This window comes from Grus americana, chromosome 1 (assembly GCF_028858705.1).
Source record: "Grus americana isolate bGruAme1 chromosome 1, bGruAme1.mat, whole genome shotgun sequence".
Taxonomy (NCBI): domain Eukaryota; kingdom Metazoa; phylum Chordata; class Aves; order Gruiformes; family Gruidae; genus Grus; species Grus americana.
Window position 1 is genome coordinate 194,361,023 of NC_072852.1, and position 14,413 is coordinate 194,375,435.

The following is a 14,413-nucleotide window of genomic DNA, read 5'->3' on the forward strand; positions in this document are numbered from 1 at the left end:
TAAAGAGGAGGGGTTTTGTTTCTATCAGAACCAAATTTGCTGAAATATGACAAAACTGTATCCTGCAAGGAACTGATCGCAGAGGGTGGGTATTGGGAATTGGGCAGGATGAACTGAACGTTCAGGATGCCTTGTAGACCAAACGTGGATACGTGTTCCTCAAACTGCGCCCTTGGCTAAACGCTCGAGATTCCTGTACCCTCTGCTTTGCTCCTGACTGTGCAGGAACACAATGCCAAACTGTCAGGTTAGATTTTAATTAGATTTAAAAATATCAACAACTATAAAAGCCTATCTAAAAGCACAAAAAGTGCGAAATGTTATGGAGAGTTTGTGTAAGTGAAAGAGAGGGGGGTACATCACCACGTTTTATGAGGTGGGACCACTTTGGCTGCACTGGTCACCTTGAAGGGACGAGGGGCATCTGTTTCTGCAGTGGGACGCCTGTATTCTGTCTTCCAGGTATATCCACCTGGCCACAGAGGGCAAAATAATGGCAACAGAGAAGCTGTGGTCACAGCTTGCTTGCTTTGGTTAGAATGTGGACTTCCACGGGCATAATTCAGAATCCCTGAAAATTTAAGAAAATTACCATGGATATAATACAGCAAAGTAACATTCTGGAGTTTTAAGTATCTACATCTCTGAAAAAAATATTTGAATTTTAACTGATCAGAGCTTTTTTAAAAACTAATTCCAGTGGCCTCCAAAATCACAGGTATCATAAAATCTTTGAAGGTGAAGAAGGTATCTGATCTTATGATACCTTGGGGCCCCTTTTTCATGCTTCAAAATAGAGATATTGGTAGAAATAGTTTTTCTGTTCTGTGAAATGTTTTGTCAGTTTGTAAAATTTTCTTATCTGGTTCAAGATCACAAGCTGAGACCAGGTAAAAATGTTTTTGTGAATTTCTTATCTAATGTAATACGGTTAGTTAAATTTTAAGTAAACACATTTTAAACACAAAAAGGTGTTTTTTTCATTGAAAGCTATCAAAATGAACCATTTCAACAATGCCAATAATTTACTTTTTTATTTGATAATTTACTTTCTCTGTTGAAAAGTTGTGTCAATTCAATTTTTAAATGGAAAAAAGGTGTGGAAAAATTCCTTGATAATTGCAGTCTCCAACTTACTGCTTCTACTGATTCTGGTATCATTTGCTCTCGTCCTTCTATGGGACTTGTGGATCAGTTGCAAACTGCAGCAATATTTTATTTCCCTAATATGAATGGTGGTGTGTGAGCATACCTGCGTATGGTGTATGGCATAGTCAGCAGATAAGAGGCTCTTCTCAGCAAAGAGGCTTTTCACTATTCATTACACAATAGAAAAAGTTTCATGTTCAAATTTCAACTAGTTGTATTGGGGTCAAATTTAGGAGACCAGATAGTTAGCTCTTTAGGGCTGCTGCTTCAAACTGCCTGTAAGGTTTGCAATGTTAATCATCTGTCCTATGACATCAGAGCCAGAGCTACGAAGGATGGAGGTTAAAATCCCCTGCAAAGACCACTGCGGAACAGCAAGCAGTGTCGTGTTATCCTGTAGAGGAAACCACAGGAGAAGCAAATGTAATGTAGAATGGCGATAGCAAAAACCCCCAATGTTGCAGAATATTGAACAAAGCGCTCGCATCAGAGCAACATGTCAGACGGAGGAAATGGTACCTGTAACAGAGAGCTTGTGATGAAAGCCACAAATTAAACAGCAGAAACTTTTCTGGAATAAAGTTAATGTTCTGCTGCTTTAGTTTCCCGTTTGTCGAGGTGAGTGCCAGTGCTGGTGGAAGACGAATAGGCACGGCCAGCTGAGCCGCAGGGGTGAATGGCGTCTCCCAATTTGATGGCAAAATGAGCAACTGGAGTGATTTAATACCGTAACAGATACCGTGGAGGCACACCCTAACACTCACTGCAGGTGGCTGCTCCTCGTGTGCTGGAACCGAATCCTCCTCAGTAAAAATGCGGGTATAGCCACCAGCGCCGTAATTGCTTGACATTTTGAAATCAGATTAGCAGCTGCTGGAAGTAAAAATCTCCCTGGTCTGTTAATATAATACATTTTTAAAGTTAAGTATGATGAGTTACAGCTACTAAAATGGATGTTCCTGTACCGTTAGTCTTTCGGCTTGGTTTTTTCTGATTTCACTTTGAACGTTGTTGAAATGGTTTTCGTTGTTACAGACTTTCTCATCACCCTGCTCCACTTACTGTAAACCTTTCTCTTTAACAAGTCATTCAAAAGTTTTCACTGCAAACACTTTTCAGCCTGCTTTCTATTTGATCAAAGCTTCCGAAACTACAGCAACATGAAATGTCACATTACTTTCTGGACTTTTATCAATAGTACATGGACAGAACGGGTATAGGTTTGTAGTAAACAGAAGAAAACAATTGAATAAATCTTTCTACGTCAGTGGTTTTAAAACCAGCACTGATCTTGTTGTAAAAATCTAAATAAATACTTAGAATACAGTAAAATACTTTTTAGAAACAAGTCTTATTTTGCCAACTAAAACACTAAACTAGGGAAAACAATTTTCAAATATTCATTAAATGTTCTTTAAAGCTGTGCACAATGATTAAATATGCTTTTATATCTGTAGGCAATATTTACAGTATTTCATCTTTCTAGACTACAACTCAGCATATTAAGTCTAGGGTTTTCAAAAGACATTTCTGTGTCCTCTGAATTCTTCTGGATGTTTGAATGCCTTAGGGTCATTTTAGAAATATCATCATAAAATATTAGAGTTCAATTTTCTTTGCACAGGATTAAAAGGTTCTATATGTCAGATCCTCAGAGAAACCAGGGAAAAGACAATTTATATGATTTTGCCAGTTTAAAGCAAAGAAATAAATTTGAATCCCTAAATTAGACTTTCTCCCTGTCAGCTACAGAGAAACCCTTTATTTTATTTACATTCTTTTCTTGTAAAAAAAACCCCAAACATTCTTTTCTCTCAGGAAAAAGAGATGAAGTGACAGGGGTTTAAAATGTCTGTGAAAACACTGTGTCTGCACATCATCCACACAGTGTGGATGATCAAGGGCTCATAAATGCACCTTGGGCTTTGGGTCCAGCAAGGACACTCTGCCCAGCCCCGTTACAAACACCCCGCTGAAGCTGATGTTTGTGTGAGCAACAAGATTGTCTTGATCGGTGCTGTGCGTATTCTTAATATCTTACACTGTTTTAAAATACCATGATGAAAACAACATAAAAACATTGATTTCTTAATAATAGTTTCTTATTCCAAATACTAAAGAGTGTAAAAAAGGGGACCCAAGTTTCCACACATCATAGCACAGAATAGAATAGAAGAAAATAGAATAGAATAGAATCAGAGAATGGTTTGGGTTGGAAGGGACTCAAAGATCATCTAGTTCCAACCCCCCTGCCATGGGCAGGGACACCCTCCACTAGATCAGGTTGCCCAAAGCCCCATCCAACCTGGCCTTGAATGCTTCCAGGGAGGGGGCATCCACAACTTCTCTGGGCAACCTGTTCCAGTGCCTCACCACCCCCACAGTGAAGAATTTCTTCCTAATAGCTAATCTAAATCTACCCTTTCTCAGCTTAAGGCCATTACCCCTTGTCCTATCACTCCATGCCCTTGTAAACAGTCCCTCTCCAACTTTCCTGTAGGCCCCTTCAGGTACTGGAAGGCTGCTCTAAGGTCTCCCCAGAGCCTTCTCTTCTCCAGGCTGAACAACCCCAACTCTCTCAGCCTGTCCTCATAGCAGAGGTGCTCCAGCCCTCTGATCATCTTCATGGCCCTCCTCTGGACTTGCTCCAACAGCTCCATGTCCTTCTTATGTTGGGGCCCCCAGAGCTGGACGCAGTACTCCAGGTGGGGTCTCACGAGAGTGGAGTAGAGGGGCAGAATCACCTCCCTTGACCTGCTGGTCACACTTTATGTGAATGAGCAAGTGGACTTGCACCACTGCAGAGTAGGGAGCTGTTTACCCTTCTTTCTTTCTTTGACCCCATCAGTCATGTACAGTTTCCAGTGCAAGAGCTCAGCTTCAATGGAAGAAAGTGAGAATTTCCCCTTCCCCCTACTTTCTCACCTAGCAAGGAGGCCACCACGTTGTGATGCAGCAGGTATGAGGCTGAATCCCATTCAACCAAGATCTGTCTTCCATGCCCCCAGTGACTTCTCTAATAATGCTCAGGCTGTATATTAAACATGGTCTCCAAGATCACCTCCACGGTGGCTGTATTTTAAAGGAAAATTCTAAGCCTAGTTTGACAGTCTTTGCAGATACACCGTAGGCACCTAAATCCAGCAGAGGTTTCAAGCCTGTATGAAAGATCGGTGCCAAGTTTCTGGGAGAAATCGGATTTCTGACACAGCGGTCTCAGCAGTGTTTTCTCCAGGATAACTGCAGTACTGCCATTATTCTCAGCTGACTAACGCTCTCTAGGGAACTTGCAAGTGTAATCCACGCTGAAGATCTCATTGCAGGGGCCGGGCAACTTCAAGTTAAGGCTGACATTGCTGAGTGTCGTAGTATTACTTCCCATTTTGGGCTGTAGAATTTTATTTTGAAGTAGTAACTAGGGTTTTCTTTCCTTCTGTCAACATCTTTCTGAAAGGATCTAATAAACCTGCTAATCAGATGATTGAGTTTTGCATGCAGATTGCTGGTTTCCTCCTTTAGAACTGTCTATATGTTGCTTTAATTAAAGCCTAGCAGATTATTAAATCACTAGAATGAAGAACCAGCAGGATTTTCAGTCTTTATTCTTTGCAGGACCTTTTCCAGCTCAGAGTGCTTTCCTTCTGTATCAGTTAGCCAGTAAGAACTCGTACAGATTTATCTTTTTTTCCTCTGAAGGAAGTGTTGCGTTTCAGAGTGGTGCTGCTAGGTGCTCACTGCAGAACGTGCAGAATCCAAAGCCTTTTTTATTAACAGCAGATGTCAAGTAGTCCTGTCAAAATGCCAGGGTTTATTTGATAGCAGTTATATTTCTGATACCATATCTATGTTGAATAAATTCTCTGGCTTTTTATTAAACATCTGGAAGAGTTATTTGCATGCTGGACAGATACACTAATTACTTTTTTTTTTTTTTTGAGGGTGTGATTTTCTGAGAGTGAATTATTACAGTTTGACAGGTACTCTGAAATACCAGTGGCAGATTTGGGCACATTTGAAATTAGAGCATAAAATAGCTAATAACTAACAGGAGTTGATGGGGAAGAGGGCAGCAAAAGACTTGGATACAAAACGGTATTTTTTTTTCTTTTAAATGGTATATGATATTATGGGATTGGCTGGCATTGCAGAATCCCTGTGCTGTTGCAATTTGAAATGGTTTTGAAGTTGTTCAAGTCAACCATTTCGTATTCATCTTCTGTGTCAGAAAATAGCTTTTATGTGACAATGAGCTTACTGGGACATTATTAAATCATTTAATCCAGTTGTTTGATGAGTTCCATGACCTGATCACTTATAACCATGAAAGATTATGTATACATCAGAGAAACAATTTTTTGATGAGTGTTTTTATTTTGCTTGTTGAGTTTATAATGCTAGTGTTTTGCTTCTACCTCCATCTCCACTTAATCCGAGGAGTTCATTTGAGTAATTTGTTTCTACACAGAATACTTTTCAGGAAGAACTTTCAGGTTCTTTATAAATGCACTATATTCATTTTCCTTCCCTTGATAGATCCACAGCCTTTCTTCCCTCCTTTACTCTGTGCCCCAAATACACTTTTTCACATGCATGGCTCTGGAAGTGAAAGGTGGCTTTAATGAGATCATTCAGGTGCGTAAAGGTGTTTCTGGTTGTAAATACCTGTTGAACAAAGACATTATTTTCATCTTGCTCGAGGGGGTTCAGATTCAGGTAATGATCCCTAACAAATTCTCTGGGCATCTTGTTCATCTGTACAGGACCCATAAATTTAATACTATGGACTCGGAGGCTATGTTTAAGGGCGATGTAAATGCGGGTCAAAGACCAGTCCCTCGCCCAGGGCTAAGTGGGCGTCCCCTCGTCCCCGCTGCTGAGGGCACGCTTTCCAACAGCTGCCTTGCTCTGAGCAGAGCTCTTCAGACCAGTTCGTAACAAACCCAGAGCTGCCAAGCCGCGTACGGTGCTCCGGCCTCATCGATGGCCGTCTTTTTGATTTAGCAGTGTAGACGAGCCCTCTGAGCTTCACCTCATTGCAAGTTGTCCCTTGAGCTAGCTGCACCGCCGCTGAGGGTAGACCTTGCCTAATTCAGCAGCCTGGCTCATCCTGCTCTGATCACAAAGCCAAGGGCGGTGCCGCGCGGGCAGGCTTCTTGGGAACCCTTGCTTGCGTAGGGGAACGTGGGATGGTCCTGCCGAGACACAGGACTACTGAGGGGGGAGAAACGGACCCCGGTATCTAATGAACTTCTAGTTTCTGCCTGCTGGTTTACATGTTTCAGCAAATAAAACATGGTTATATCAGCAGAGCGTGTTTGGCTTCTGTTTGACACTTCCACTTGCAAAATTGCTACAGCTGGAGTTGTAAGCAAATGATTTCTTTATTATTCATAGCAGCAGGTGCTGCAACAGCCTTTTGGCTAGAGTTGCACTCTCTTGGTCCGTGGTTTCTATATATTTGATTAGATGGTGCCATGCTGCTCAGATGGGATGCCAGTCCTCCAATAAATGTATTTTGTTATACAATCAGTTATATAGTGCATTATCATTATTATTTCCATAAATCACTTTTAGTTGGCAGCTTTCTGTTGCCACTTGGGATTCTTCCAGCAAAAATTTGCATACTTTTTGTATGGCATCCTAAAAAGATTTTGGAAGTGAACATAGCCCGGGCTTGGTTTTATAATAGCTGATGCCCTTCTGGCTGCGCTAGAACACAGAAACTAGCTATCCAGGCAGGACTGACATATTTATTTTGATTCCCATATCATTTCTGTATTATTCAAGAAGTTCTTATCCCAAGATTCAGTATGGCAATTTAGGCACCCTTCTCCAATGTGTTTATGTGCTTATGCCAGAGTTGTGATGCTAAAAATCAGGTGCCTGTCCCCAGCAGGATGACTGAGAACAACGGGGCTCGTTGCACTGTGGAGGGACAGAACGGTGTTCCTCACTCAGAAAGGCATCCCAAAAACCCAGCACGCTGATGTGGGACCCATCTGTCCCTTGCCAATCGACACAGCGTGTGTCTGAATTTCCCACTCCTGTATGGAAGTGAGATGCTTCTGTTAGAGCCCTCTCCTGAGGGCTTAGCACTGACTCTTTTTAAGCGATGCTGCTAGAGAAATTTTGGCTCGTAATGCTGCAGTTCTGGTCCTTACTCCTTGCAGAATGGGCCAGTGTATAAAGACTTGGGAAATAAGTTGAATTTCCTCTTCAGCCAGATGGAAATCAGAAGTGCATTCTCCCTTTCTAGGCTGTAGAAGACCTAGGGGGAGGCGAATCCTCCAACCTCTCTAAGAGCAAGAGCAGAAGAGATCTAGCACGAGGGTCTGCGCAGGTACCACGGAGCCTGGCACTGGTGGGCCCTCACTGGGGAAGGGGGCTCGGCTCCGGTCTCTGGGGGCATTTCACCATCACTGAGCTATATCAATTCAGTCCAGGCAAGCACACAGCAGTGTGCCAGCGCTGGCTTCCACTTGGAGCTAAAGCCAAGCTACAAATTGACATTAATAAAACTTGATTTGGACTCAGCCACTCGTTATTGTCCCATCTAGAAGTGACCACCTCACTTGGTGCCTTCAAATGGGGCAAGAGGCTTTTTTACAATGAAATTACCTTGCAGAAGGGAAAGCAACTGTAGTCTAGCTGTGCTTTTCCTGTTATTAAGAGTGATGGTTAACCAATTCAGTTCCGTGCTTAGAGGAGGAATTTCCCAGTATCTCAGTAAAATTCTTCACTAAATAAAAGGTAAATAAAAACCATGTTTTTATAGACAGATTCCTATCAAGGCTGCAGAGGGAATATTGACTGAAGAGATAACGGAGCACTTGGTGCATCTTATGGCAAGGTGCAGATGGTTGACCATATGGGGACAAGCAGATAACAAGAACAGGGCGTGTGTCACTGCAAGGTACAGGAGCAGAGTGATGGTGCTTCTTCACGTGTGACCAGGAGAGGGTCCCTCTGTCTGAGGGACATGGACAAACTGACTTGCTGTGTTGCGTTCTTCATGTATAATTATTAAATGTATAATTATTAAACAGAAATTAATTTATTTCTTACAGGTGCTGTTTCAGAAGCTGTGTAAGGAAAAAGCAGGTAAGACACTCCGTTACTTCTTCAAAGTTTCTTGGTGGCTTGTGGCATTGATGGAGGACCCACGGGAATCTCTGCTATTCTGAGTTTTAGTCAGTGCAGTTGCTATGATCACTTCCATGCTGTTGTTCATGACATAGTGGTGTAGGACCTACGTGGTTCTTAGGAAAAGGGTAAGTTGTGGAATAACAGGGATAAACCCAAGTATTCATTATTGGTGTCGGAGTGGGACTGAAGAGCTTGCCGTGGCGCTGGTGGGCGTGAGGTGAGGTGGACCTGAGTGCTTTCTCCGGCTCAGTGCTCGCACAGCAGCCGAGTCTGGTAAAGAGGCTCGTTAGAGAGACACATTTTCCAAAAAACATAACACCCCACCCCGGGCCTTGTCCCCAGTCACTGCTTAGCACGAGCTTGCTAGCCGGTTAACGCAGTTGTCAATATTAACAGCATTCGTGAGTTGGACCGTTATGGGGAAATTACTTAGTTTCCACTGACATTGTGTGAGGCACCAAGATCAGAGCAGTACGCAGAGTTGAAGACACGGATACCCCGCACCCCACGTATGTTAGCGTGCCAGGAGGTAAGGAAAGGTTTGGATAGACAGATACACACACAGAGATCCTGATTCAGCAAGATACTTAACACGCAATTAAACCCACATTTGACAAAACCAATTCATTGCAACAGGGAGTAAGCAACTGCTTGGATGATTTGCTTAATTGAGGGTAAATGTCCTTATTAAATTGTAATGAAGCACAATTAAGAAATACAGAGAAAAGAAACTGCTTCCCAGGATGTGGGTTACTGGAATTTAATAACAACCCCACAGTTTTGCAAAAAGAAATGTCCCCAAAGTCTAAGTGAATCCTCATTCCCACAAAAGCCTTTGCCAGCTAGAAATACTTCAGTCATAAAACAACTGACCTCTGGAGTCACCCGTTTCCGACTGCTTTTTCTGTTTCATTAGTCAATATGTACGCGCTGTGTGTGTCAATGAAAACGAAAGCAATTGGACATCGTTGTTGTAATTATTCCTCTGTCCCCAGATGACTTCCCATCTTTTTTTGGCCTGAAGGACTAGTTTAAGCCAGTTTGCTAACTCAGTGATTCCTTCTTGCTCAGAGTAGCATCTGTCTCTGCTCTAAACTGCATCCTCAGTTCTTTCCAAGGGCCACCTTAACTCCGTTAGAAACAGATGAACGAAGCCTTTTGCAGCCAATGTCACTGATTCAATGGCTCTGCTGGCAAACGTGCTGACTTAGCAAAATGCCAGCAGCCTCGGCCTACAAAATTCGTGTCTCCATCAGCAATTTCACCCTCGCGTACTTAACATCAGGTCAACAAAACATGCAGGCTGTTAAGCATAGTGTAAATATAAGAATTTTCATTCAAGTTCTGTGTACATTAACTTTTTCTGCTTTATGAGTTGAACGTGGATTTATTCCAGGACGGTATTTGCCAATGAAACATATGCTTGTGCTCTTCCAAAGCTAAACAAATCCCATCAATTCTGAGATTGATTTAGCAATTGTTTTTATTGTTTTCATTGCTTGCATCAAAACCTCTCTGTGACCCTGAAAGCTTGCTTTAAAAAGAAAAGGAAAACATATAAATGGCACATAAGTTTTAAATAAAACTGATTATTTTAGCAGTGGTCCCATTTTTTACTATGATTAATTTTTGAATTGTTTTACTTTTATGATAACATTAATTTTGTCACCAAAGGAGATAAAGCTTAGCACCCATCTTTACAGTAGAGCATGATGGTTGAAAATTTGATAACTACAGACATGAAAGAAGAATGACAGGTCATTTTCTGACACAGTTTGGTCACTGAGGTGGAACTTTAATCATGGAAATCTAGCATATGATAGGGGTGGTAATAAATTTATCATTAAAATGCTTTTGGCAGAAAATGCCCATTTCTTCAAACTGAACCATTTTACAGGAAAAGGTTAGCATCCATTAATTTCTATTTCCAATAATTTCTGTAAAATAGGTGCACTCATCTTGACATGCAATGATCTAACAGTTTTCAAAGTGAGAAATCTTGGTTTCTATTTGGCTTTGAAACTTTTGCCTTTGAAATTTGTTGCATTAAAGCATTAAAAAAAAAAAAAGAGAAAACACGATTTAAATTTAAAAAAAATGACCAAATCTGTGTCTTGGACCGAAGGACAGGTTCCTCCTGGATTTTCAGTTCCTAAAAATTTCTGATATTTTCTCTGCTTTTTGGATAAGAGATTTTTTTCTGTTTTGGAATTTCTTACATGAACATAAGCCCCGTCCTGCCTGTATCGGCCACGTACGGAACGCAGCACTCTTCTGCTCAAGCTCATTTTCTGCACCACTTTCCTCTCACATTATCACTTCTTATTCTTTCCCATTCCCTTTTGTCATTTCTTCTCCTCACCTCTTTCTTGGGAAAATCTCGCTCAAACTAGAGCTCTCAAGGCCCGAAAGAGTCATTTCCCAGGGTACTGGTAGGTGATGGTGGGGCAGCACCCTGCCCTCCCCACCATACAGCACCAACCATTTCGGATGGAGACGGCCCCCCTAACCCCATCCCAGCAGGCGCTGGGAACGCGCAGGGCAGCTCCGAGCTGCTGCAGCCAGGGTGGGGGCTCCTGCAGCCCTTCCCCAGGGCTGGGCTGGCCTTGGCTTCCGCTCGTTTTCCACGTAAATCATAGTTGTGTGCGAGAAGGAAAAAGATCCTGCCCTCTGGACTGTTGTTCTCTCTCTAGCTTGCATTTTGTTTTACTTTTTAAAAGATTATTATTATTATTTTTACAAATAAATGCGATATTTTGGGGCTTCCATTCCCTGGATTTGCAGTGGGTACCTCGCAATATGTTAAGCAGGGTACCTGAAATGTGTCCTAAGAAAAGCTGCAGCCGCACAGACCACTCAGCCACCCCGGGGAACCTCCTTTGAAGTACCAGTATTTCTGGTGGTGTTGCTGCATGCCAACGAGGCCTAGTACCGTTATTTCCAGATGTAATAACACTGGTACTTGTAACAGTGCATGCACTGGAAATAATGATGTTCTGACCATTAAAAAAATTGTGCATTAGGAAAAAATATTAAATAATGGTAAGATGTGACACTAGAGGCATGGATGTATTCTGCTTTCTGTTTTCTTTAATAGCGGCAGGGTGCAGCACCGCCTGGGGACCAGGGACAGAGATGGAAACGGGGTCAGGCACAGCTCCAGGATGGCCAGGCAGGGCCCTGGGGACAGGGATGGGCCAAGGATGGGATGGGATGCCAATCTGCAGGTCAGGTCCCGTGGCTGGGCAGGGTTGTGGCAAAGCTGGAGAGCAGCCCTGCTGCAGCATCGTGGGGCTGGAACGGACAGCCCTGGGTTGGGCTGAAACGGAGTTCCACAAAGACTTGGAAATGTATATATTTATATAATTGCACACTACTAAGTAAATGCAATGCTATTAGGAGTTAGACCTAGGTTGCAAGCGTGGTGTCAGCCACCCCCTTTGAGATGTAGCAAAGTGCAAGGGGCAGTTGCAAGAGAGAATAAGCACTATGGAGTGGAAAAGCTGGTTTCCATGTAGACAGGCTTACCCTTGGTGTGTAGGTTAGCAAGTTGTCTGACGGCTTTCTGTAGAAGCAGTAGACAGGAAGATGATTCACACTGGTACTCCTTGTTCGTGATGGCATGAATAAGCAAGTTTTATGAATATGTAAAAAATATCCTATTCTGTGCCTTTACCGAGATCTGTGAAAATGCCAGCTTCATCTACTGAACCCTACTTTCCTTGAGAATGAATGTGGCTATCCTGGTGGTAACTGTGGTTCCAACCATTAAACCACGTTCCTGGTGTCATTAATAGATGATGTCATTAATAGGACTACCCCAGTCCCATCACCATGCGATAGACCGCTCTGTTCAATTCATCATCATCAATGCTTTTCTTCTCACATTGCCAGGTACGTGACACCAAACCCAATCTGCACCACCTATCTCTATTCTGGACTTGTAACGCAGGAGGTCCTAATTGCCTGCTGTGGTACCCCAGAGAACACCTTGGTTAGCTGCTCCTCTTGCCATCAGATTGCTGCTGGGTTTTTAGATAGCCTGTTAAACTATTAAAACCTGGCTGACTGATGCTATGCATCCTTACTATCTCCTAGTAGATCTCTTAGGAAAAATCATTCTATTCAGTTTGAGCGTTCTAGCTGCCTAATGTATTTTAAAGTTATCACCACATAGCTCAAGTTGACTAACGCAGAGCACACTTCATCACTGGTAGGGAAAACGAGCTTTTACTTTGCTGACAAAAATTTGAAGTCAGATTAAAAGCTGACACATCCTCTATTTTAGTGGTATGTATGAAACACTAAATATAGCAGCGAGCTCGTGTATTTGCTGATGCATGGTAATGTAGTCTGTAGCAGAACAGCAATGGGCTGGCAAGGAAGATGGTGCACTGCAGTAATACGATAAAATCCTCATGTGACCTTGGCGATTTCAGAAGTACTCCATGGATAATTGTGTATCCTTGACTGATATATTACAAAATTCAAATAGAGGCAGTTGCAGTCCCAGGGCTTTAATGAATAGCCTGATCCTGCAATATTTGTCCAGGCTTAGTGCTAATTGACTTCAAGGAGAGGTCTCCATAATATAAGAAACCAGCACAGTGCTATATAGCAGCTTTATATGAACAACTGCCAACAAAGAGCCTGATTCTGGGAACTGAGAGGGAACTGCAACTCCATCTGGCTCTTGTCAGAAACTGCAGGTGCTTGATTCATCGCAAGATCAAACCCATGTGCAGTAGTTCCCACTGATTACATATTTTTGTGTTTCCTTGGTCATAAAACGTTTTATACTCACGTTGATATTTTACCACTGCTGCAGTCCCCGGGCAGGAGTTACGGGTTAATCTCACTGTGAACAGGGAAATGGATGTGGCCCACAGAACCACAACCTCTTATGGGGTTTTTTCTCTTGCTCGTGGGGAGGTGGAGAAGGTGATCTCTTTCAGCTTTTCACTTGCCATGGATGCCTGGCAGGTGTTCTGGAGGTGGAGCTGAGGCTGTGGCCATGAGCCCCCTCATCCCGTCCTCTGCAGGGCAGAGCAGCAGCTGGGTTAGACACTGCAGTCCTTCCCAAGACCTAGATAGCCCTCATGTCTCGTGTTGTCATTACACCAGCTACAAGAGTTTACACAAGATGAGAACCTGACCTTAAATAACTGGGGAAAATAAAACATCCTCATCCAACGATCCCATGCATTTACTAGAAAACAGAGTGGGGTCATTTTGATGTGTTTTCAACACGAAGTGGAGATGCTTACTTTGGACTGAAAAATGAACAGGCTGTTTTCCTCAGCAGTGGTATAGTGAAAGTAAACTAGCGAGCAAACCCAGCTGTTTAGTGGCCTTGGCCTGTTAACTAGTTAAGCTCTCCATTGCTCCAATTAGAAGTGGGTAGACTGGTGCTTGCCCTGCAGTCAAGGCATCAGAGGCTCCTTTCATTTGGCTCCTTTTCTAACTTCTGTGCGGTGCCAGTTTGGCTCCCAAAATTAGGCAGTGAGATTGCCTCTTCCTGACTATATATTCCTTTCATAATCAGAAATGATAGAACAAGCCCCCTCTTTGTTCTTCTGAAAAGGCAAATCTTTGCTACTCAGCTCTTTCTGACGTACTGGAGCAGCTGAGGGCAAACTCTGATCCTCAGCTCTCGAAAGCAAGAGGAAAGTGAGAACCCTTAGTATATATATCTCAGGATATTGCTGTTTCTAAAAAAAAAAAAAAACAGGTGTGGATTAAAAGCATATATGTTTACTGTTTTAGTATGTGAATTATAGACAAAAGCTTGATCTGTTAAGGAATACTCTGAATTTTATCTAAGAAACTTCTGAAACAATGAAGCAGTAACATATAAAACCACTTTATACACATACGAATACTCAATGTCATTCTAAATATCTTTCTCCATTTCCCTGCTCCATAGTTCTTTCTGTAACTTTGATTTTCAGTCAACATTTTGAAGAAGAGAGAAAAATATTGAAAAGACTAGAGGTGGTAAATATTAAAAACAATATCTAGTCAATAATAGTACAAAATATAGGTGGATTCAGAATGAAAGTATTATAAACATTTTTCCTAACTCATTTTTGTTTACAGCTTGGGCTCCTGAGGAGAG

At 42.3% G+C, this 14,413-nt stretch overlaps 1 protein-coding gene across 4 annotated transcripts in view; it reads left to right on the forward strand.

Annotated features, from left to right (window-relative positions):
- The window catches only part of STARD13 (StAR related lipid transfer domain containing 13), a 304,337-nt gene that overhangs the window by 124,508 nt on the left and 165,416 nt on the right, over window positions 1-14,413 (forward strand). For all 4 annotated transcript variants that reach the window (XM_054825547.1, XM_054825554.1, XM_054825575.1 and 1 more), the window contains one exon: window positions 8,217-8,250. In XM_054825547.1, the coding sequence (XP_054681522.1) occupies window positions 8,217-8,250 (34 nt within the window). The remainder of the gene's footprint in view (window positions 1-8,216; window positions 8,251-14,413) is intronic.